Source organism: Prionailurus viverrinus, chromosome C1 (genome assembly GCF_022837055.1).
Source record: "Prionailurus viverrinus isolate Anna chromosome C1, UM_Priviv_1.0, whole genome shotgun sequence".
Taxonomy (NCBI): Eukaryota; Metazoa; Chordata; class Mammalia; order Carnivora; family Felidae; genus Prionailurus; species Prionailurus viverrinus.
Genome location: NC_062568.1, coordinates 65,498,726 through 65,524,680, shown reverse-complemented (window position 1 = coordinate 65,524,680; position 25,955 = coordinate 65,498,726). Strand labels below are relative to the sequence as shown.

At 36.8% G+C, this 25,955-nt stretch overlaps 1 protein-coding gene across 1 annotated transcript in view; it reads right to left on the bottom strand.

Moving 5' to 3' along the window:
- Positions 1-10,124: 10,124 nt before the first annotated feature.
- The window catches only part of IFIH1 (interferon induced with helicase C domain 1), a 55,391-nt gene continuing 39,560 nt past the window's right edge, over positions 10,125-25,955 (bottom strand). The window contains exons 7-16 of the mRNA XM_047869114.1: positions 24,941-25,158; positions 23,090-23,206; positions 21,039-21,162; positions 20,255-20,533; positions 19,407-19,666; positions 16,687-16,836; positions 14,829-14,990; positions 11,125-11,315; positions 10,518-10,611; positions 10,125-10,419 (exon numbers count right to left, since the gene is read on the bottom strand). Coding sequence (XP_047725070.1) covers positions 10,240-10,419; positions 10,518-10,611; positions 11,125-11,315; positions 14,829-14,990; positions 16,687-16,836; positions 19,407-19,666; positions 20,255-20,533; positions 21,039-21,162; positions 23,090-23,206; positions 24,941-25,158 — 1,775 coding nt within the window. The 3' untranslated portion in view covers positions 10,125-10,239. The remainder of the gene's footprint in view (positions 10,420-10,517; positions 10,612-11,124; positions 11,316-14,828; positions 14,991-16,686; positions 16,837-19,406; positions 19,667-20,254; positions 20,534-21,038; positions 21,163-23,089; positions 23,207-24,940; positions 25,159-25,955) is intronic.

Genomic DNA, 25,955 nt, shown 5'->3' with positions numbered 1-25,955 from the left:
TTTTGTGCCTATAATCATGGAACACTCCGTCAATTTGTTGATGCCCCAAGGTCAGAGATTACATCTTATACTTCAAATTAGAGAAAGAAATTAATATTTATTAAATGTTTTCTTTGTGTCACCGTAAAATGTGTTAAACATTTGTTATCTGGAATTCTCTGTAGCCACTTTTCCTTGTGTGTGTGTGTGTGCTTTCTCTTCGCTCTTTCCATATTGCCCTGCCAGACTGCCCTGATCCCAAATAAAGCCAACTGAAGTATGGAAGTAGCATATTCACTGGTGCTTTGGGACAATGAGGATGGAATTTCCACTGGTAATTTCTACTTGGGCTGTAGCCTCCTGCTTTGCTCCTGAGACTCCCTCTCTCCAACATTTTCTCCCTTCCTCTTTAGTTCTTTCTAACTGATCCTGTTTTATGCAAAAACAGTTTAGCTATTTCTTTGATTCATTATCAATGGAACTATAAGAAGGTCTCATTTTCAAAAATAAACACACATTAGGGGGTTCTAAAACAAAAGTAGTTCTCTCTCTCTGAGGGTTTTAAATCATTAAAAAAAATCTAGTATACAGACATTTTCTCATTTAATCCTCTCAATGTCCATTATGTGGTCTTTCACATAAGATGGGAATTTTGGGTTCAGCTATTGGCATTATAGAACTGATGGTTGGGATTTAGAAAATGAAAGTAGCTAATTATAAAATATATTCTGTCTTGTTTCTAAATTATTTGGTTAGAGAATTGGTCAGAAGCATTTGGGTCATTTCCTGTGTAAAATACAATGTCTACACATAAGAGTAACTTCTTGTGAACTAACTGCCATATTTCTTTAGACATGATTGCATGAGTGAGTCTAGTCTGGTGAGAGAAACCACAGGTAAAATGTAAATAAATATTTAATTATTAGTTATTATTATTTAATTATTAGTTAAAATTTAATACAAATAGTTATTAACTATAATGGGATTGGAGTAACAGAAAATTAATTAGTAAGAAGTAAAAAGAAACCCAGTGAAGAAATGGGCAGAAAACATGAATAGACACTTCTCTAAAGAAGACATCCGGATGGCCAACAGGCACATGAAAAGATGTTCAGCGTCGCTCCTTATCAGGGAAATACAAATCAAAACCACACTCAGGTATCACCTCACGCCAGTCAGAGTGGCCAAAATGAACAAATCAGGAGACTATAGATGCTGGAGAGGATGTGGAGAAACGGGAACCCTCTTGCACTGTTGGTGGGAATGCAAATTGGTGCAGCCGCTCTGGAAAGCAGTGTGGAGGTTCCTCAGAAAATTAAAAATAGACCTACCCTATGACCCAGCAATAGCACTGCTAGGAATTTATCCAAGGGATACAGGAGCACTGATGCATAGGGCCACTTGTACCCCAATGTTCATAGCAGCACTCTCAACAATAGCCAAATTATGGAAAGAGCCTAAATGTCCATCAACTGATGAATGGATAAAGAAATTGTGGTTTATATACACAATGGAATATTACGTGGCAATGAGAAAAAATGAAATATGGCCTTTTGTAGCAACGTGGATGGAACTGGAGAGTGTGATGCTAAGTGAAATAAGCCATACAGAGAAAGACAGATACCATATGGTTTCACTCTTATGTGGATCCTGACAAACTTAACAGGAACCCATGGGGGAGGGGAAGGAAAAAAAAAAAAAGAGGTTAGAATGGGAGAGAGCCAAAGCATAAGAGACTGTTAAAAACTGAGAACAAACTGAGGGTTGATGGGGGGGGGGGGAGGGAGGAGAGGGTGGGTGATGGGTATTGAGGAGGGCACCTTTTGGGATGAGCACTGGGTGTTGTATGGAAACCAATTTGTCAATAAATTTCAGAAAAAAAAAAAAGAAGTAAAAAGAACTCTAGAGAATACGGAAATAACAGAGACATGAAGCAGCTGCTTCCCTTGTGGCTGAGATAGATAACCAAGCATGAGATTCAGACCTTATTGGAGAAAGCAACTGCAGGTTATTGAAAGCAAAGAATTTGCCAAGGGGCCGCTGGAACTCGCTGAAAGTCTGCCTTTTGGAGCTCGCTGGAAATGTGCCATCTGGGTCCCAAGGAAAGCTATTCATGGGGAGGGATTCATGGGGACACTGTACACAAAGCTCCTAAGGAGATACTGCTGGCCACTGCGTACGGCTGGCTGCCATCAAGACCTGGGTGCCCGAGAAAGCCACGTGTCCTACAGGAACTGTATACCGGAGAAGCTACCCACACTTGCAAAAGCTTGCCAAAAGCAAGTGCACCAGAACCAGGAAGCAAAACCTTTTCTTTCTGCATTGTTTCTCCAGAACCCTCTACAGGCAAAGTTTAATGTCAATGCCAGCTGGCAAAGCAAAAATACTTGAAGGGCCCAGCTGTGTGTTTAGAGACCAGATAAAAAAAAAAGTTGAATTTGGAGATGAAAGATAATAAATTGGTAACAGGTATTGTTATTTTCCATTATTTCAGAGACTAAAAACATGCTAATATGAATATTCACAAAAAAATTCATTTCCCAACGCATAGGGAAGGTGGAAAACACCGTTTGTGGTTCAAGCTTCCATAAAACCAAGGGTAAATGAACAGAGAGAGGAAAAGAAATAAACAAGTAAAATCATGTTGATTTACATTATAAGAGGAGGAATCTGGGAGGAAAGTAGGGGATTTCAGAGGGGATAACACAGGATTTCAGGAAGGTAATTTCTGAGGAGTTTTGAAGAGATGTTGATGTTGGGGTTCTCCTAAATACAGTATTGTGCTGAGAGAAGTCACAAACAAGACCAGCTTTATTTGGGTGACCATAACATTTTAAAACTTTTTGAGTCCATCAAACCTTTAAACAGTCTGTTTTTTTTTCTTTTACATATCAAAGGATAAATACAAGAAAACTTAGTCCAGTATCCTGCACATTAGTGTTTATTAAATGATTAGTTCTATATTTGTTATTTCTAAATCAGCCAGTCCCACTACTGCACGGTAATCTTCTTACTCAGTTTCTGATCAGTCACTTTGCATTCATCGAAGCATGTTAAAAATCTTTACTGCTTTCCTTACTTCCCCATGTCCATCCTCAAATCCAAAACCCACCTCGGCAGATAGCCCAGTGATTGATGCCAGTAGAAAAACTCCATCAGCCTTCTGCTTTTTTACCTTTACATTAAACTGTACCTTTTTTTTTCATAATTACTTTTTTCCCCCTGCTTCAGCAGCAGCAGAGGCAACTAGCCTCATCTTTTCCTCTGCTCTTTATTTCATCCACTTCCTTCTTCCGATGCATTTGGTAACACCAGTTATGCCCTCCTCTCTCCCTTTGAGTCTTGAATCTCTCCCTGTTTCACAGCTCTTACTCCTCAGCCCGTAGACAGGTTTGAAACCTTGGATCCCCTTTCAAAAATTTCTCCTCCTCATTTTTTCCCCCCACAATACCCGTTTAAGGATCGTCTAGGCTATTACATTCATTTCATCACCTCCTGAAAATCACTCTTTGTTGAAGACTATCTATCAGGAACACTTGGTCTATGCTTTCCTTAGCCTAACCACACGGTGCAATCAGATTGAGCACTCATTCCAAAGCATATTTTAAAACTTTTCTTAAAGTATTCTAATCATTGGATATTGTGAACAAAGATGTACAATGTACCAAACTAGCCATCCTTCCATCTGTTCCAGACAAAACTATGCTTGTTTAGGTATTCTATCCCTCAGATGATTACGAGGTAGTAACCTTACCTGGGCCGGAGAATGACTGCTAGGCCAGTTGCTGAGGCCTTTATCCAGGATAATGTTGGAAAAATAGGATTGGGTCTCAAGGCATCTTTTGAAAAGGATGGAAGTGACCAGAGCACAGGCATCTCACAATCTTTCTCCCACTCCTGTCTCTGTCTAGAGAAGTCTTTTTTTTTAATTTTTTTTTAACGTTTATTTATTTTTGAGACAGAGAGAGACAGAGCATGAGCAGGGGAGGGGCAGAGAGAGAGGGAGACACAGAATCTGAAACAGGCTCCAGGCTCTGAGCTGTCAGCACAGAGCCTGACGTGGGGCTCCAACTCACGGACCGCAAGATCATGACCTGAGCCGAAGTCGGACTCTTAACCGACCAAACCACCTGGGCACCCCTCCATCTAGAGAAGTCTTGACCTCTTCCCATGACTGTTACATCAGAAGCTGGCATCTTTTTTCACTGGTTTCTTTCTTTCTTGAATCCCTTATTGTGGAGTTGAACCTTATTAAAATTAGTTTAACTGTTTTATAATTACTTGGGTAAACAAAGTTTAGCAATATTTTAAGTCAAATGGCATGTTTATCTACAAGATATTTCAAACCTATTATATGCTTTAAACCAAAAATATTTTATTCTAAATACAGTTAGAGTGAATTTTCTTTTTCTAACCATATTTGATAGTAAAATTTTCTTTTATGGACTATCAGGTGTTCTCCTTTTTCTTATTTCTATGTACAATCCATGTTCAACTCTCCCACTCCCAAGATGGGAAAACTCTAAATAGGACTTGAAAAAATCTCCTGGACACTCCACGATCCAATGCAGTCTTCTATCTTCCATCCCTGTTGGAAGTAATCTCTCCTTCCCTTCTCTTGTGGCATTGGTCATTGTCTTCCGTACTGATATTTACATACATGGCTAATCTCTGTAAGTGAATCCTAAAAGCGAGATCCTCATTTTACTCACTATTGAGTAAAAGATCCTCACCACTGGATAAAAAAAAAAAAAAATCTCTTGAGCAAGATCCATATTTTACGTTCAGTGCCTAAACTATAGTACCTTACAAATAGGGAGACTTAAAATTATTTGATGAGTAGAAAAGAAACAATTGGCCATTTATTAGATGTATGACTATCCCTCAGTTAAATTTATTTTTTCTTCTTCTGTTCTTATTTCTTTGTCTATGTGTTATCATGTGGCTGTCTTTTTAATTTCTTTGCTTCTATTTCATTTGGCTTCTATCTATTTCCTTTTTTACCTTCATTTTCTCTTCTTTTTCTTCTCTTGCATGGAACACAGTGTTTTACATGGAATGACAGGTTTTTGTTTGTTTCTTGCAGTTAGTCATTTGAGGATTGCATTTTATCCCAAAATAAATGAGTGATAACAATAAAACACTGAACCAAGTTGTTCATTTACAAAATCTAGGGCCTTAAGTGAGTTATCGCCATGAGGTTAGTAGCTTTCAATAGAATAAGCCATTTAGTCTAATTAAACACAAGAAACATCACAAGATTTGAGATACACTTGTCAAATGAGATCAATCCTTTGAAAGTTGCGACTGTGAACTCAACAGGTTATCACAGTTATTGGTATAAATTGTGCAAAGTAAAGTCATGAAATTATAAACCTGGGTAAAATGCAAAGAAAAAAAGTAAATTTAGCAATAGAAACATTGGTGTGGTACTGAAGTGATATTAATCTCAGGTGGGCAACCCTGTCCAGGATAACACTAAATCAGTTGTTTTGGGCATTTTAGTATTATACAAATCCTTACAGCTTGATGAGTTATGATCATTGTTATGACCTGTTAAGTGAATCAAAATGAAGGAACTAACCATCCAACAGTCCATTCATGCTACGTGTTTAAAGAACAAGCTTCGTAAGAGACAGCAGAAGACAGTGTTTGAAGGAAATACTTAAGTTGAAAAAATGCTCATCTTTGGTTCAGTATTATATATACAACTGAATTAAATACAATTTTTTCGTAAGTGTCAAAATCAAGTCCATTTATGAAATTAGTACGTAAAAACTAATATACTTCATCAAACATATTCAACTTAAATAGTGGCCCAAATGTATTCCAACTGCATGGTTAAATATTACTTCCTATAAGGTCTGTTTCTCTTCCCATAGTCCCACCGAGGATCTGGTCTTTAATTTGGATTTTAAAATTATGAACTAATAGGACTCACAGCCAATTTCATCTTCAAATGAGATGCTTCTGGGATGATTGATTTATATAAAGAAGAACTTGGTAATACTCTGTGTGGAAAATATCTAAAAATTACAAAAAATATCTGCAGTGCTTTCCATGTGTATTTCATATTTCATATGCTCCGACTAAAAAGTTTAAGGATTTAGAAACAAATAAAAGACAATCATCATTCGTGTTGGACAAAAATTACTGTTGACATTCTACAACCCCTCTCTCTTGCAATTGTTGGGCAGGTCAATACAGCAACACTATCACATTATTCTTGAAGATAAAGACGGGATCTCATTAAAATTGTACCTACATAATAGACCTAGTGAAGTCCTATAACCACTTAAAAAATCAGTGCTGATCTTTGTGTTCACGCTGAAACCTGTTTTTCTGTTGGCCTACAGATATGGACATTAAATCTTCCCTCCACTGACAATGAATAGCACATTCAGAGCAATCATGTTTCATTACAGCTACCACTTAGCTCTTGGATAAGCCCTCTAGGCTAAATGTTGGATGTGGGAACTCTAGTCCTGTAGGTAACCTACTTATTATCAAACATAAATCTAAAATTTACTATTTTTATGCAATACCTACAGCTGTTCTATTACAACTATTGTTGCTCTTCTGGCCACTCTCGCTACTATGTTGTATACATTAATTCCTACTAAATGCCAAATGCTAGGTATGTTCCATGCAATATCCAAATTCTCATGACAGTCCCTCAAGGCTGGTACTAACTATAGTCTCAGAGAGATCAAGTGACTTGCCCAAGTCACAAAGCTACTGAGGATCCAAACCCAATTATATCTCAGTCCATGCTCTCCCCCACAAAAACAAAGATGTAAAATTCTGTATCTAGTATGACAAATTAAGGAGAAATTCACAAACTGAAGGAGACTGAAGAAGCTTATGGTTATTTCATGGTTATTTCAAATTAACTTTATAACTCTTAGAAGGAAATGAAATAATTTTCTTGGTTTTTTGTTTGTCTTTTGTTTTTTTTTTTACTTTACTGTGGTGACTAATGTAATTGTTTATCAGGCCTTGGAAACAAGCACTTTGTTATGCTCAGGGTGAGTGAATATTATTCCCCCTGCGTGTTCTTTCCATTCTAGTTCTCTCTTTTTTTTTTTTTTCTAATCTGCTTCCTTTTATTTATTTTTTATTTTTTTAAATATAATTTATTGTCAAGTTGGCTAACATACAGTGTATACAGTGTGCTTTTTGTTTTGGGGATAGAGTCCCGTGATTCATCACTTACATACAACACCCAGTGCTCATCCCAACATTCTAGTTCCGAAAACGTGAACTGTGCTAGATGCTGGGAAGTGCCACATGGGTTTCATCTGTGTGGAACATAAAGGATGTCAGCTGGAGAGATGGCGAAGAAGGGAGAAAGCGTGTAAAGGTGCACTGTTGAGAAAGGATGAGGGTGCCCAGAAAAGACTGTAGCAGCATCATTTGTCAGGATTTATCAATAACACCCAACAAGCAATTTACTATTCTCTCACTCTTTATTATTCTTTCCCATCTGCACATAAGTGTGTTCGAATTCTTCACATCTTAAAAGCAACAATGATGGGAAACTTTAAATCCTCTTTGGCTTGATGTTCCACTGAATTGAAAATACCACCAGAAGCCTTCTTTTCCCTAAGGCATAACAAACACTCTGAGATATTAAATTGCAGTGTTTTATGCTTTCAACAACTGCTTGTGATGTGTACTCATGGTCCTTTGAGCAACCATTTCTTATTCACTTACGGGCTGCCTCAATGCCTTACATTCAAATGTTTGTATGAACTGTAAATTATTGTATTTTAATTTCATAGCGTCTCAAGTGATCTCAAACTTTTGGTATAAAACCTTGACATCTCTTACCCACAAAGTTGGTCACTGATCTACTGGCTTGGGAATGCGTGCTCTAAAATCTCCTGACACTTTCAGGCCTTTCCAACCCACTTTGAGATACAGGACTCCAGCAATGGACCTTTCCTGTGAGACCCCCGCAACTGCCCTTTAGCAGATATGAGTTACTTTCAAATGTGTCATATGCCTGCCAGGTATTTAGCCCACAGCTGATATTACCACAAGTCATGAGACAAGGTCTTAAAATGAAAGCAACCAGGGAGCCAGAAGCATAGAGTATGGTAATGCTAGACTTGTAAGAGACCTTTAATACCATTCAATCCAGTCTCTCATTTTCCAGGAGAGAAAACACAGCACCTGTGAGATGAGGTTGCCCAAAGTGCCCCAGATAACTGAAGGTTTCATGGGGACTAAAACTAGGCCTAGGCCTTCCAACTCCAGGTTGATATCTACATGTCATGCGGCTATCCTGTAAATGATATCCAAATACTCTAAGTATTAAACTGCTCGGTAACGATCAATCAAAATGCTACAATTATTACATGCATCATAATTTGAGTTTTCAGGTACCACCACATATTAAGTTTTATACTATTTGGAACACGTATTTCAAAACTTTGAGGTAAAGATAACACTTCTTTATTGAAAAAAAAATTTACTGGAAAACACAGATGAAAAAACCTGATATTTGTTGACACCTCAAAAACAGTCTACATATGTTACAGTAGTACATTTAGCTATTTTATGCATTTGGTTTCCTGCATAGTTTCCAAAATGTTCTAGAAGACAGCAGTACTTTAAATGGAGTCAGCTGGAGGTTTTAAAAGTATTTTAAGAAAACCACAATCTTCTTTGTCCCAAGAGCTCTCATTGGTTAATATTCATCTTTGCTTGGTTCTTATTAAGAAAAGCTAATGTTAGACTGAATTTAATTAATCCATCAAAACCACAGAAGAATTTTCTTTCTCATTCCCTCCAACATTTTGTTTCTCTTTAGTCACAGAAGGTAACACTTTCCATGCAGCAGATCATCTGAGTAAGCGTGGGTTAAAATGGTCAATTGTGAATCAGTCTCAATCCTGTGGCTCTTCCATGGCAAAAGAGGTTGTTTGTCTACTGTGAGAATGTTCTGAATGCTGCACCTTGTGCCTATCTCCAAATAATCATACTTACTTCAGAACAACTGAAAATATCACAGTCATGGAGAGGTTACCCTTCTACCTGGTGTTAGGGACAAGTGGAGGTAGATATTTTCTCTAATAACATCAAGCATCTGCTCCCTGCTAACATCCTTTGTGAACCCTAGACATCTCTACTGACATAGGTAATCTTACAAGTATTAATAAATAGTCTGGACTTAGCCACCATTCCTGTGTTTATGGAGGGAAAGCTGAAAAAATAAGACTTAAGCTACCTGATGCTGCTTCTTCATAGTACCTTGCTTTTTATGGTGCTTTAATATTTTTCAAAGTGCTTTTCATATGAATACATATATCACTTACTCACAAAAGCTGAGCAAGTGGTATGAGAGGCAGAATTCTTAGACGGCCTCCAAGATTTCTGTCTGCTGGTGTATATGCCCTCAAAATCCCTGAACTTTGAGTGTGGGCAGGATCTATGAATATGAGACAGTCACTCCTGTGATTACCGTTCAGATTTTAGCAGACAAGAGAGAGATTGTCCTGCTGGCTTTGAAGAAGCAAATAGCTGTGCTATAAAAGGTCTATGAGCAAGTCACATGATGAAGGCAGCCCTACCTGTTCAGAGTGATCCCCAGTGGACAGCTAGCAAGAAGACAGGAATCCCCATCTTCATCTTCAAGGAAATGATAGCCAACAACTTGAAAGAGCTTGGAAGTGATTCAGTGTTCATCCAGTACATCCAGATGAAAAACATCACTTGTTTCATAACTTGATTTCAGTCTCTGAGACCCTGTGCAGAGGACCCTGTCCAGGCCTCTGACCTACAGAACATGTGTAATAATAAAGGACTGTTGTTTTAAGCCACTAAGTTTGTGCTAATTTGTTGTGTAGCAGTAGAAAGCTAATGAAAACAAAGGTAAATAATACTATGACGATTTCACGAATAAGGACACTGGTTCAGAAAGATGAACTGATTTGGTTAATTTCATCGTGAGGATTAGTGTGACAGGACTGATAGTGGTACCTTGGATGCCTCCTTTATATGCTAGCATTCTTTCCACAGTCCCATAATGCTCCATACTAATGCGTATTACTGCTAGGTGTTCTTTACCCCTGCCCAACAACAAGATAGATACTTGAAAGCATAATACATTATCTTCCTCCATGCAGCTCAACACCGAGTAAGGCAATGACTTTATTAATCCTCATATCAGTTCTGTAGTATAGTAAAAACACTCATCAAAATCAAAGTAAATGTTAAGATGATAATATTTTTTAAAGAGTCTCAAATCGAGTGTTAGTCCTCATCACTTAACAAACAATATTCTGAATAGTCAAGATCAGGAAACGTGATCGGTAATTCCACCCACTTTTTGTATTGTTTCTTCGGTGAATTATTTTTGAAAACCACTACAAAATTCTTTATTTTGAGACAAGGAAAATCTAAGCCTTTGTGCACCATCATCGTTCCCCAAGCCTAGAAAACAAAAGAGAGTGAGGGGAAAAATTAAATGCACATCCAATTAAGAATTCCCTGTGGCCAAAATAAACATAAGCTCACAGCACTTTACTCACTTGGCCACATATTTTGCAGATAATCTCGCCATTTGTTTGATAGTCTACAAACTTCTTTCGTAGGGCTTTGTTTTCTCTCACAATGTAGAGTTCCCTAAAATTATCAAGGAGTAAAAACATACCTGAGAATTTGCAACAGACAAATATGCAAATTATGGGTACATGCTGTTGGACCTGAAGCTCAGCCACCTGCATGCATATCCCACACCTTATCCCCCTCTCCTTCCTGCCCCCACAGATCATCAGGTAGACGCTCCCTTTCCGCATACATCTCTCAAGGGCCATGTTGCTTTTGGTGGCCTCTTTAAGTCTGTAGATTATTTTAACTAGACTTAAGTTGTCCAAAAATTTGAGAACAAATATGACTACACACCAGACTGATGCACCTTGGATCCAAATGGCTCTGGGGCTCTCCCTTCTCCCCCCGTGCCTCAGTGCAATATATTTGAAAAAGTCACATTTGAAATAGGGATAGAATATGGGGGCTAAAGGAGGAGAAGTTCTGAAAAATAATGAACCTCATTTGTACCATTTCGGAAGAACATGCACAGTACAACCTACTTCACTTCTTATACAGAAAATAAAAATTCAGTGTTCCCGGACCTACTTGAATATTGGTGTCATGTTGACATGGTGCATCTTCTCAATTACATGGATGTCTTCCCCAGAGCAGGCTACCACACCACAGTTTTTGCAGAGGAAATTTATTAACGATGGGTTTTCCTTGTAATACTTTGTGATACTTCTCTTGATTTTCATTTTCTTTTCCATTATACTTTGCATCTGTAATTCCAAAATCTGCATTGAGAAAAAAAAATTCAGTGTTTCTTTTTTTTTTTTTTTTTCACAGCTTCACTGAAGTAAGTCTCCTGGAATTCAGAGATCTTAAATAGTTACAAAAATGTACACTTGGCCTTAGTATAGAAAGAAAAATAATGAGGCGATAGCCTCCAAAGAATTTTGCATATAATCCTTTCCTGTAATCATGGAAATGTGTTCAGAAAGCAACCTTTTCCATTTTAGACAAGTTCTACTGTGAGAAAGTCCTTAGTAATATTAAAAAAACAAAAACAAAACAACAACAAAATAACACCTCATCCTACCACCTCTCTCCCTTGCCATTAGTTTCAATTCGGTGTCATAAAATAAGTTTAAGCCTTCTTTTACATGGAATCCCTTTGAAGACCTAAACACTATTATGACATTACCAATAGTCTTCTCTTACTTGTGATAAGCCACCACCCCCCCCCCCCCGCCACCAATTTCTTTAATCTTTTCTAGACCCTTTGCTATCTTACTCAATCTCTTCCTTACACATTTGTGGCAGAAACACTAGTTTCCCACCCAGAGTCCATTCTTCCTGGGAACAGAACTATAATTTCATCCCAGGTGAAAATATGCTAGCTACATTACAACATTCCAAGCCAGTGGCCAGTGAGACATAAGATGTTGAGTAGAATTTCTAGAAAAGCTCAAGTATCAGATAGTGGCCATTTTGCACTTTCTGTCTTTTCCATCTCCTTTCTTCCATCTAAAATGAGCATGTGACAGTTGAAATTTGAAAAAAACCTCTCTTTGACCTGGATAACAGAAACCAAATACTAAGAGGGCAGATAAGAGAGAGAAAGGTCTTGGCTTCCTTGACATCATGGAGCTATCATATGGATCTAGATTATCCACATTTTTTTTATGAGAGAATAAGACCTTAACTGTGTATTCCAGGCCCTGTGGCTAGTGGCAAAATTTATGTCATAACAGAAACAATGTAGAGACACAAAACTTGAGATAGGCACTGGCCAGGTCTCACACCTACATAACTTCACATAGGAAGTTAGGAAACTTGTTTCTTAAATAATTTACCTCCAAACTAAACCACTCATAGATAGCAAATTTATATTAAAATGTGCAGTATGCCATTGTTTTCCTGAAGGCTGAGGGGAAGTTTGTAGTAAAAGTAAATTATCAGTGCTGATGAGCAAAGCTGAATGGCCCATCTCTGGCTCTCACCTCTGTTTTGGGCTTTGATTCAAGACAGCCATATTTACTACAGAAAGGAGAACTAAACCTTGTAAGCAGCCCATGGGCCATATAATAGTTTAAACAGACAAGTACAAAGACTAGTGTCATGTGTAAATTATAGCAATATAAAAAATTGAAGTATTATGTTCCCTAAAAGTTTAATTAGGTTGTTCCTGCAAGATACTATCATTCACTGAGCTGATAAAAGATGATTTGGCATGGGATCATGTACATGGCAGGCAATTAAGAAACACAGGTGCAACAGAAAAGATAAAAATAAATCCAAAGTTAGTGTATGGGTATGTAACCAGGACACCAGAAACTAAAAGATTAGTTTTAAAATAGTAAAGAATAGGGGCGCCTGGGTGGCTCAGTCAATTGAGAGCCTGACTCTTGATTTTGGCTCAGGTCATGATCCCAGGGTTGTGGGATCCAGTTCCATGTTGGGCTCCACACTAGCACAGTCTGCTTAAATTCTCTCTCTCCCTCACATACATACATACATATATATATATATATATATATATAAAAATATAATATATATACATACATATATATATACATTAATTAATTAACTGATTAATTAGTTAAAATACTAAAGACCAGTAAGGGATTAGTTCTAAAATAGTGAAAAATAGTAAAGAATGTGAATCGGAGGGGCAACAAATGAAAACAAAGCATCATAGATATATGGGAGGTATAAGCTATAGTCAGTCAAAGTCTAAATAAAATGTAACGAGTTGGAAAAGCTGTTGGGTCATTGCCAGGGAAAATGTTTAAAAACTTCACATTGTTTCTAGAAGTTTGATGCACAGGCTATCAGTTATGTACAGATTCTGTATATGACATGGAAAATAGACCTCACCTTCTGTGTCAAGGCTCACCATTTACTAGTGGCTGTCTGAACACTGTGTTGATACGGATTCTTAACTCAGAAGAAGGGAGTGCTGGGGTCTACCAGCCATGTCTGCTGAGGGAGCTGCACAGAATAGTAGTCAAATGTACCCCCTGCCATCCTTTTCTGAGTTTGTCAGCCTGGAGTAGCTTTAGGAGGGCAGAGCTCTTAGCCAAAGGAAATCTAAAAAGGTAGCCGATTCTGGGGCCCCCAAAGAGACTGTATCTTATTGTAGATATAATCTGGAAAAATTTGCCTCATAAATTCCAGAGATGGCCTAGAGTTTACCCAAAACATCTGGTCTTGAAACATCAATCTTTGAAAATATCCACTTGATTAACTTTCCAGTGGCATTATATGGTCACAGATGTTTGATTTGACATTATCAAATGTTTGGTTTGCCTTGTATGTAAAGGGGTTTTAAAATATAAGTTTGTGTAGAAACCTGGCCAGGAAACCTTGGAGTTGGTTATAGCAATGCACACCAATTTAAAAGCATCCCTTTCGTGAAACTCTATTTAGGGTAGAGCCAATTCCAATGTTAAGAAACTAACATTCACACCCATATGCAAGGGTGTGAATTTTCTTCTAAATGGATTGTTTGCTATTATAGTAGTTACAGTCTTTAATTCAGTGGTATGGGGGATTTCCTGAAATATTGCAGAAATGCATTCTTCCTTCACGGCATTCCTCTTGAAGCTCAAATGACTCTACATTAGTAAACTGAGATGCAGCTAGATAACATATTATGTATTTTCTTATCATTCAAATCTAACCTCAATGTCTCTATTTCTAAGAGACTTTCCCCAAACATCCAATCTAAAAAGTACTCATCTAATGACTTGTTTCATGTTGTCTTATTCTAATTCTCTAGAATTTATCCTTATGTGATATATTTCTTGCTTCATTTTTGTTTCTTGTTTCTCCTCTTCAACTCTCACTACGTATACTCTAGAATATAAGCTTCACGTGGCAGAGATCGGTCTGTGCTGTTTGCTACCATGCTCTCTCTTTCTAGAACATTGCCTGGCACAGAGTAGGCACTTCATAAATGCTTCTACAATGAAAATTTGTGTCTGTACTGATTCAACGAAACCAAAATTACCAGGTTGGCTTGAATGGGTGAACTGCACTAATCTTTCTAAACAAGGGCAGATTAAATTTACATCATCAAAATTTATGGTTGGTTTCATTGGAACGGTGGCCTGACAATTTCTGCTCATGATGGATCTTGATTCTTTTTGTATGTGAATCTGGACTAAGTACAGCTCATCCAACTGGAACTTAAAATTCAAGCACAATTTCTGTCTTGAGACTTAGCCACAAAGCTATCAATGGCAACCACATGCAGCCACTTTAAAGTGAAAAATAAATTCGGAGAGGTCCAAAAACAATACCTTATGAGCATACTCCTCTGGGTTCATATTTTGAACATGGTCTATAGCTTTATACATCATTTTCTCTCGGAAATCATTAACTATCTCACGTTCAATAACTCCTGAACCACTGTGGGCAACCAGGACGTAGGTACTCTCATCAGCTCTGGCTCGACCTCGGGCCTGAGAACATAAAGAAATCAAATAAACGAATGGCTATGCCTTCTGTCCACACTCTCATCTTTGGTCTGGAATGGTATTCATTGCTCAGTGTGCCAGCCTTCAAGTAATTTCTTTATTCTCAGTAAAGTTAGCTGTTACCCATTTTTTGTAAATCAGTTATTTGAAATTCAAAATGTGCTTTAATGCAGAAACAATGTTCTAGAGCGATGATGGTTAGGTCACCACACCAACCCTCAAAACCCTCAACTGCACAAGACCATTCTGTCCACCTTTTTTGTTCCCAGGATCCTCCTCTCAACCCTGGGAGCCGGCACCATTGACTTAGACTGGAATGGCATTCCGGCCTGGTAGGAGGGATAGATGGAAAGAACGGGCATCTCTGACCTTGACAACAGGACTATTGAAAATGCAGTTTCTGCTCCTGGTATCTATGTTGGATTTTGAGCACATTTCCCCATGAAAACAGGCTCAACATGGTGATAAATTTCTGTAGTCCTCTTTAGAAAGTAATATTTAGGTACATTTTGAGTAACAGACAATGTTGTGGCCTGGCCCAGGAACCTAACTACCAGCTATAATATCTGTATGAAAAATGCATTCAGTGTTACAAGCCACCAACAAATTAACTCTTGAAATTCAATTACTTGCTAATTTGATGGTTGTCTGGTTATCTTAGTCTTCCTGACTTGTCTCCCATGCAGGGATACAATTCAATGTATTTAAAAAAGATTTTAAGTTAATTTTATAGGAAGAGTATTATATATGCAAATGAAAGGTAACAATTATATTGTTAAAATCGTGTGGGTAAAAGATAAAAGAAAATTAGGACATTTCACTTTTGTTTTGCATGTGTAACTTTGCCTCCCTCAACACTTTATGATGAAAAATTCAAAACATACAGAAAAACTGTAAGAATTAGGAGGAGAATGCAGAAATGGTAGGGATCCTTGAGGTTTGTGCATATTGCTTTGTCAGACATTTTTAAGACCACTGCACTTCAGATTCCTAGTCCAGCTGGGAGCTCTCAGACATCCTAGGAATGAAGAGGCCTCTTTTGACTCTTACAGATGGGGCGGGGCCAGTGTCATGTTTCTGAAGAGTCTTGGGACACAGAAATAACAACCAAAGAAGAGTTGTTTAAAAATGCAACAGTTGGGATGCCTGGGTGGCTCAGTCAGTTAAGCGTCCAACTTCAGCTTAGGTTGATCTCAGTCTATGAGTTGGGAGCTCTGAGTCGAGCTCTGTGCTGACAGCTCAGAGCCTGAAGCCTGCTTGGGATCCTGCGTCTCCCTCTCTCTCTGCCTCTCTCCTGCTTGTGCTCCGTCTCTCTCTCTCTCTCTCTCTCTCTCTCTCTCTCTCTTTTTCCCTCCCTCCCTCTCTCTCTCTCTCAAAAAATAAACATTAAAAATAAAATTAAAAATAACAACAAAAATACAACAGTTATCTGATTGTCATGCGAATCAAAAACAGGAGTATTCAGCTCTTCAAGATTTCTTTTTTTGAATTGAGGTGTAATTGACATATAACATTGTATTCGTCTCAGGTGTGCAACATAATGAGTTGGTATTTGTATACAATAAGAACCGATTTCTCTTTTAGAAGAATAGATATATTTTTAAAACTGTGCTGTTTTGCTAAAACAATTAAAGTAATAACACAAAATAAAAATTTAACATATTAGAGGTATTAAGTGTACCTGGACCATGGCTATTTCATTAGTGACGAGACCATAACGGATAACAATATTACATTCTTTAATATCCAGACCTTCTTCTGCCACTGTGGTAGCGATAAGCAGATTTATTTTTCCAGTGCGGAATTTACTAATGACTTCTTTTTGTTCATTCTGTAGAAACATTTTAATAAATTAAATTTTGTGATGCTAAACACATTATAATCTTCTAATTAGCAGAAGAAATAATAAATTGCAACTGGTCAGTGCAAATCAAAGGATTAGCTCATACACGGATTCACTGCCATCTGTTTTTGGCATTGAACAAAGACATGATGGTAAGACAACATTTGATTTCCAATCTGGGATTACCACACAATAATAAAAATATTTCCATCATCCAGTCTGGAAGTGGGAAGACCATCATTTTTGCCAAGGAAATAAATTGATGGGTAACTTGGGAGGGAGGAAAAAGGAGATGCTTTCAGTTGAGGAGAGGATAGGGCAATGAGAAACTAGAGTGGGCTTTGCTGTTTACTATGTTAACTTCAGAATCTTTAGTATTCAGAAAATAAGATGCAGTGACACTTTTAAAGATTGTTGAATTTTGAGTCACAGAGAAAATAATACAGTCTATGCCACATTTGGTCACTTAAAGAGTCACTCGAGCATGAAACCTATAGAATATTTCTGGAAGGATATGTGAAAAATTGAAAATATTGGCTGCCTCCAGCGAGGGAGCCAGAATACCGGAGAGGAGTCGTGTGCCCTGAACCTTATTAATTCTGAAAGATGTGAATATGTTATCTGTTCAAAGAGAAGATTAAATAAAAATGAAATAAGTTATTCAAACATAATATTAAAACTATAATTAAATTAAAAAACTCTGAATTTTGAATTTTTGAGTATATTAATTTCTTAGCATAAGAAATAGGGGCGCCTGGGTTAAGCATCCAACTCTTGATTTCAGTTCAGGTCATGATCTCATGGTCTGTGAGTTCAAGCCCCATGTCAGGCTCTCTCTCTCTCTCTCTCTCTCTCTCTCTCTCAGACCCTCCCCCCTCTCAAAAATAGATAAATAAACTTAAAAAGAAAAAAGAAAGAAAGAAAACATGCACACTGGCCCTTGCATAGGAGGGGCAGGTGAACATAAACCCAGCCCCATATGGCCACGGTGGTTTTACTGCCACAACTACTCTTATCAAAGCTGTTGGTCCAGTCTGCCTCTGGTGCATGTTTATGCTGTCTTTTAGCCCCAAACATTAAACAAAAATAACATGTCACACCAGCAGTGTGTTTTCCTATCCCCTTCCTTCTCTTCTTAGAGGCAGTGTGTCTTTATTTGACTCCTAAATGCTAAAGCATTGTGCAGAAAAAGCCTCTCTCCAGTCTTCACTGATAATTTCTCCCTCTGGCACTCATGTCCACTGATAAAGGCTTACATGTCTTTGGATTTTAGCAGAAGATGTCTCTGCTATTCAAGAGTACTTTAATAATGAGAATTTCAGACACAGCATCAAACCCTGAAACAGTAGAGGCCAACTCCCTCTCCCAAGGAGTAAGGCCAACTCTGTTCACAAGGGGAGGATGTGGGATGTAAGGAAGGAAATTTGGTATGTAGCCCCCAAATCTGAAAGGACTTAGGACCAAAAAGTAGCTTGATAACATACTTTCCTTTTATACCTCACCTCTTTTCAAAGAGGAGCTGAGGCCACATATACCTGAAGTCATAATACGAAAGCTAATATAATAGAAACTTAAAAACAGGAGTAAAAGGATACAGATGTATTACTTGTAAGCATTAACCCAGAGGCTGTGGGACTGAACTTGAGTTTTACCTGTGAGCTTCTGGAAAGGTAAGGCAAAAGGGAAACACATTAAGAAAACTAGTTCTCATCACAAAGGAGGAAGTAAGCTCCTTACCCAAGGAAAACAGTTCTTTCTTTGTCTGGCATAAATTTTAGAGGGAGCTTTAACTGAGTATATGTAGTGAGTATATTGAGCATTATCATGTAAAATTTCAAGAACTATTTTTTTTTTTCAGCAAACAATAAAACAGATAATTTGCTCCATTGGACTGAATGATGATGACCATAACAGAATTCAAGGCTCCTCTTGTCCCTCAAGACTCAAAGTCAATATGACTTCAGAAGAACATTTTCCTCTAACAATCCATGCTTGTAATGTCTACAAGTGCCTTTTTTTTAATCTCCCATGGGTTTTTACTGTGCACATGATAAGTAGTATAATGAAATGAAAACAAAACAAAACAAATCTTTAAAAGGAAAAGAAAATCGCTCATAGTCCCAAATCTTTTAACACACGAAATGTCTTAATTTTTCCAAGTTGCCTTACAGATCTCATCCTATGCAAACATATTCTACATTTTTCTAATTATAATGTACATACTTTGGTGGGGATTTGATTTTTCCACTCGATATGATATTGTAACCAGTTTTGCATTTTGTTACTAGGTTTAAATGTCAATCATTTTTGCAAAGGAAACTCAATTTCCAAAGTTGCTCCAAGTATGTGAAAAACGTGACTCCTAACACAATGTTCAGCTTATCAAATACCACAGATTAGACTGCTATTAAACTCACATTTTACCTTAAGAACACGTGTTTCATCCCACAAAATTATTTGTGGGGTGTCAAGAGAACAAATGAAAAAAGAAAAAGACTACAATGAATTTGGGAAGAGAAATAACAACATGAGGAAAGAAATACAGGAGATGTTTTCACCTGTGTCATGGGCTTGAACTCACTGCTGTGTCCAGCTCCAATCAGATGATGGGCTTTGACGCCAACTTCAGCAAATTTTTTATTTTCAGTAATCCACTGGGAAAGGGCATATGCACTCTGTCGTGTTTTTGTGAAAATTATTCCTCGGGCTGATTCCTCAGTCCTTGTGTATTGTTCCATTATGGTGTTTCTTAATTTGGTCAGCTTCTCATTTTCATGTTTTGGGTTTTCAGCCAGCTTTTTCAACATTCTATTGTTTTCTTTAAAAAATAATTAGTTTGATTATAAAATATGTGAGTAATTACACTCAGAGATTTTATGTAATGAGATACTGAGATACGTAGTTGACCTACAGTTAATCTTGTGCTATATCTAACAATGAGGCTAGCTTAATAAATAAATGTATTGCAGGCTTGTTGATAATAAAACCAGGTGGCTGAATGACTGATCGTGATTACACAATTAATGGTTAATCTGAACCCATCAATTAGAAGGGGCCCCGATATAGGTGGGATTTCTTCTTTCAAAATGAAAGATTATTTTAAGAGGGCCTTTTGGAGGGTGCCTGGCTGGCTTAGTCGGTTAAGCGTTGGACTCTTGGTTTCAGCTCAGGTCATGATCTTGAGATTCTCGGGATAGGGCCCCATATCAGGCTCTACACTAGTAGCTCAGAGGTTGCTTGGGATCCCCTCTCTCTCTCTGTATCTCTCTCTTTCTCTCTATATAAATAAATAAATACATACTTTTTTTTAAAAGAGGGCCTTTCGGGGAGCTTTTGAGAAGCAGTGGGCTCATGCCAAAGAGGCACATGCATGAGCATACACCATAAATGTCACATTGATTCTCACCTATAAATAAATCCATGAGAAATCTATCTGTCTTATCCACTCTCAAAGGCTTCTTGTCATCATCCTCATCTTCGTTACCATCATCGTTACCCTCCTCACCACTCTCATCGCTATCATCTTCTTGGACTGCAAACTTCTTTTCTTTTTCATCATTATAGAAAGCTTCCAGGTGATTATAAGCATCAATCGTTCGAATTGTATCATTAATTTGTAGGGCCTCATTGTACTTCCTCAAATGCTCTGCGCAAACTCGGTCTTTGCGATTTCCTTCTCTTGCAGCTGTGAAAGAACACATTATACATAGTAAAATAATGGTAAAACACACCCCTACAATTGTGCTGTGGACTTGAGTATGTCTTTGATACTTGTTTTTGAAATGGGCAAGTTAAGGCCCAAAATGCGCCTTGAGCTCTTAAAGCCTTTCAACCTCTGGACTGGCTATCTGAGCTCTGTTACAGCAAGAACACCTCCTGATTCTTGCTGACTCAGAAGAATAGCATGGAAAACATTTCAGTTCAGTTTGCATTTGGAGACAGAAACGTTAATATTTATCTTAATGTGTTAAACATACAATAAGTGAAAGACTCTGGAAATGAAGACAAAAATGGATAGGTTGGAGCTTCTTTCCATCAGTAGATAAGAGATTACAACATGTACATCTGTGTACTACTTCAGAGAAATTCCATCTGATATTCCATTTGCTTTCAGCTTGCTTGAGAATATATGATAGATCATCTGAAATCTTAGCATAAACATGGAAGTGTTAAGTCAAAAACCCAGTTACCTTTTTTTTCCATTTGAATGGTCCATTGTTCATAGGGTTGAGTTCCAAAATCTGACATTGGACTCATTTCACAAAAACTTTGAATCCTGGTCATTATTTCTACAAGTTTATCTTTAAATGGATCCTAAAAATAAATTATACACTTATTCTTACATGTTTATGTTGTTAAAGAAATAACACTACCTTTGTTAACATAATTTCCATGTTATAATAAATTTGGTTCATAATCTTTGTTGAGACAAAGAAACAAGTTAATCTCTGACCACTTCCTCGTACATTTCTTTCTTATCCGAAACCCACCCTTAAGCCACACACACACCAACACCATGCACCCCCACTGGAATTCCCATTTTAAAAGTTTTACAAAGATAAAACTAATGAATAATAAGAAATTTGAATGCTAAGAGTAATTTTAAAATATGTAAGTTAAAGCAATACCCCAATTATTTAGAGATTGTGATGTAATTTAAGAAACATTTCCATTTGAAGAACTGGTATGATTTCTAGCAAAATAAAAAGTCAAGAGAGACTTGTGATGAGCACTGGGTGATGCATGGAATTGTTGAGTCACTATATTGTACACTTGAAACTAATATAACACTGTATGTTAACTAACTGGATTATTTTTTATTTTAGAGAGACAGAAAGAGAGAGAGAGAGAGAGTGGGAGAAAGAATCCTAAGCGCGAGGTAGCATGGAGCTTGATGCGGGGCTCGATCCCATGACCTTGGGATCAGGACCTGAGCCACAATCAAAAGTTGGACACTAACCCACTGAGCCATCCAGGTACCCCTCTAATGAATTTAAGAAAAAGTTAAGAGAGTTTAAAAAACAAAAACAAAAAAACCGGAAGAGTGCATACTAAATGATTTCCTTTAAATAAAGTTAAAAATCTGTCAAAACCCATCTTGGTGTTAGAAGTCAGGATAGTAGTTATCCTTGGGGGATGAGTGACTGGAAGGAGAAATAAGGGCTTTTTGGGTGTTGAAAATGTTGTCTAGATTTTGACTATACAGATGTGTTCATTTTAAAACAATTCAGCAATCTGTATATTTATGAATTTGTACTTTCCTGTACGTCTGTTATACTTCAATAAAAAACATACCCAAATTAAGTAAGTTAAAAAGTAAGATGGCAGCTTTTAAAAATTTATCCTAGGGATGTCGTGGGTTTTTTTTTTTTTTTCAATGATGATGAGTAGAAACATGCATTTAAATTTATCAAGTAAAAGGAAATAAGTAACAAAACTGAAGGAAAATAAAGTATATTCAAATGTTCTAGTTCAGCTGGAATAGATAGTAGTCTTCTTCAGAATTTCCACCAAAATTAATCTACGGAGATTGGTCACTGACACTGGTTTAGCGCCTACGACATTTCAAACACAATATTGTCTATTATACATATTTCATGTCATTTAATCCTAACATCCTATGACGTAGCTTTTCAATGACTACACTTATCATCAAGTACATAGAGCTAAAATTTATCATGCTTTTTATATTTTACAAATGAAAGTATTGACATAACATACTGATCATAATATCCAAAACAACTCAGTTGGTTTTTATAATCAGCAAAAATACTCACTTCAAAGGAACCATTAAAGTAAATATTTTACTTCTTTACTACTGTGTGTACCGTGTGTTTTCTTAAGAAAGTAAATGTGCAAATTAGGAATGATTCCCATTATCATTACCAACTGCAATTTGGTAGCAACAAAATTGTTCTGTGAAATGTCAGAAAACTAGTCCTGGAATTCACCAAGAAAGTTAAATGAATAAAATGAACTATAGTAATCTCTCTAGTTTACTTGTATATAACCCTCTCTACTCTCATCCCCATGGCGTCTCTTCATATAAACTGGTAAACTAAAAGGATGGACAAGAGAATTCACAGCAGTGCTTTATCATCTAATAATACAAAAGAATAAAACTAAGTTATTTTGCTAAAAATTTAAGATAATATTCTTCGGTTTGTGTAAAATAACCTTTGCATGTTTCAGTTGAGTATGGTATTATTAATCTAATAAATATAAAACTTTAAGCACATACTTCTCTGGTGTCATCTGCGATTGCAAACTTTTTGCATGGCTCTTTTATTTGGCCTTTGAGTTGATTTATATTTTCTTTCACAGTTTTAATGGTACATGCATCAAGATTGGCACATATCTGGAAAAGAGATTTTTTTCAATATTCAAATATTTAGTTTTCCTTTTCAATTGATTCAATGTAGAACTATTTTTTCATATAATAAATAAGTACCATGACTTGCTAAATATAGCATTTGAGTATTACTTTACTGTGGATCTGATTAACCAGTACATTTATCTCAACAGACTAAAACGAAACTTCTAAATCAGTTGGCGGATAATTCCAGAAAAGAAGTGTATTTATTCTCCTTTCTTAAATTCCATTTGCCAGCTGGAAAAACTGATATGGAAACAGTATAGTAAATAAAAGAGATCAGCAGAGAATGGTTATAAGATAACCATATTATATGAGACATTTTATTTTATTTATTCATTTTTTTAACTTTTTTTTTTTTTTTTTTTTTTTTTTTGACACAGGGAGACAGAGCATGAACAGGGGAGGGTCAGAGAGAGGGAGACACAGAATCTGAAACAGGCTTCAGGCTCTGAGCTGTCAGCACACAGCCCGACGCGGGGCTCGAACTCACGGACCGTGAGATCATGACCTGAGCCGAAGTCGGCCGCTTAACCGACTGAGCCACCCAGGCGCCCCTATATGAGACATTTTAAAGGCCATCTTGACATCCCTGGATCAGATTACCACCCTCTTATACCCATAAAAAGGACAATGTAAAGCTAGGAGCAGTTGAAGACTAGATGTGCCTGAATCTAGACTGATGTTAGTCCTTAATCCCATAATAAATTGTATTTTGGAACCAATAATTGTGCCTCTGTCTGTTGTACGTGATTTTACTGAGTCCAACTTAAAGTAAGGGACTTAAAATATAAATGCAATTGCTTTAGTACCAACATACTCCTTGGGTTTCTCTGAATTCATTTAACATTTGAAATCAACAATAGTACTTTATGTGGTGTTACCATTTGGGGTCAGCTGACAAGTAGTCCAACTTCGAACAGAGATTTTTGTATCCCCCTTTCCCATTTAATTTGAATTACTCAGAATCTTTGAATCACATAGAACAACAAAGGCACAGAAGAAAATATGCAATTTTAAAACTCATGGAGTATTGTGAAAATTAGAAACTTTCATCACTTATGCATATTTCTAAATGTTTATTTATCTTTTTCAGAGAGAGAGTGCACGTGTGTGCACAGAAGGAGGGACAGAGAGAATCAGTCAGCACACAGCCTGATGTGGGGCTTGATCTTACCAGTCTCACCGACGGTGAGATCATGACCTGAGCCAAAATCAAGAATCAGATACTTAACCAACTGAGCCACCCAGGTGCCCCTTTTATTTTATTTTTTGTTTTAAAATGTTTATTTATTTATTTTCTGAGAGAGATAGATTGCTTATTTCTATACCAAATGGATCATTAAGTTTAGCAATAAGAGTGGATATTTAAAATTAGGTATTTCATTTGCCCCAATTTTTCATTTATTATATCTGCACTCCATAATTTTTGTGACATTTTTATATGCCATAGTAATCAATTAAAGCATATTACTGTTTTGTAGAAGATTGAATATATTTATTTTAACTAAAACACATTGATTTAACTTAATCAATGATCATGAAATACCTTCTGTTATGTACTCCATGGCGTTTGGACCTCAATCTACTCAAAAAGCCCAAGAAGTACTGGCATTTGCTTTAGGTTTTTGCTGTTGTTGCTGTTATTGTTGTTGTTGTTATACATAACATATACATATACATATACATATACATTATGTTATATACATAATGGCTTACTTTTAAAATATGTTCTTTGGCTTCAGCTTGCCTTTTGGCTCCTCCAACACCTGGTGAAGCTGTCAGTCCTAGTATCTGAGGTAGGGGAATCACTGGTTTGCATTCTTTCTTGAGTTTATTGTTTTTCAACTTCTGTTTCAAGTAACGCCTCATGATGTTATTATAGACTGCTTCTTTGTTGGTGTGATGGCATTCATCAATAACGATGAGGGAAAAGTCTTAAAAGAAAATCCAAGTGGTTCATTTGTCCATACCAGCGAGGTATAGTGAAGAAAAGTACCTTTAAGTTAGTAAACTGAGGTGCCATGGTGATGTCTTTTCTCGAGCAGAATTCTGGCACAGACCTCTTTTTAAGAGGGCAATGTGACTATGCCAGTAACCTGTACATCCAGAGGTCCATGTATATTAATCATGAAACTATTCCTGTTAGATATTGCCCCTATTTAATAGATTTGTTTCAGAAAGTTTATAAAGGCACAAAGTGTTATGGGACAGAATTCAATCTCTGCCTATATTCTCCCAAATTAATCAGGATTACACTTAAATTAACCAGGATTACACTTTTGTTCTTTAATAACACATTTAATTTTAAGCGGCTGAAGGCTTTTTTTATGCAAATGAGAACCATACCATTTAAACAGAGATAATTTTGCCTTGTTTTAACATTGAATTTAATTATTATCATTATTATGATGAATATATATACTTCTTTCCCTTTCTCTCACTTTTTCTTCCCATTCCCCCAAAATAGAAAGGACTGTATTTTATTCTACGGAAACATGGCAGATCTAACAGTATCCATTAGCATATGAAAATAACTTGTTGGTACATAGAAATAAAAAGTAAATAGAAAGTCCAGTGAGTGCTTGATTTAATAATGTATCCTTATGTATATAAAGGGATCTAATTAAAAATATACCAAAATCTTTGTACGTTTCCCCACGAAAGTAGAAGAGTTTAATGAAAACTTAAGCAATGAAAGACAATCTAAGTCAGAGATACTCTTTTAAATCAG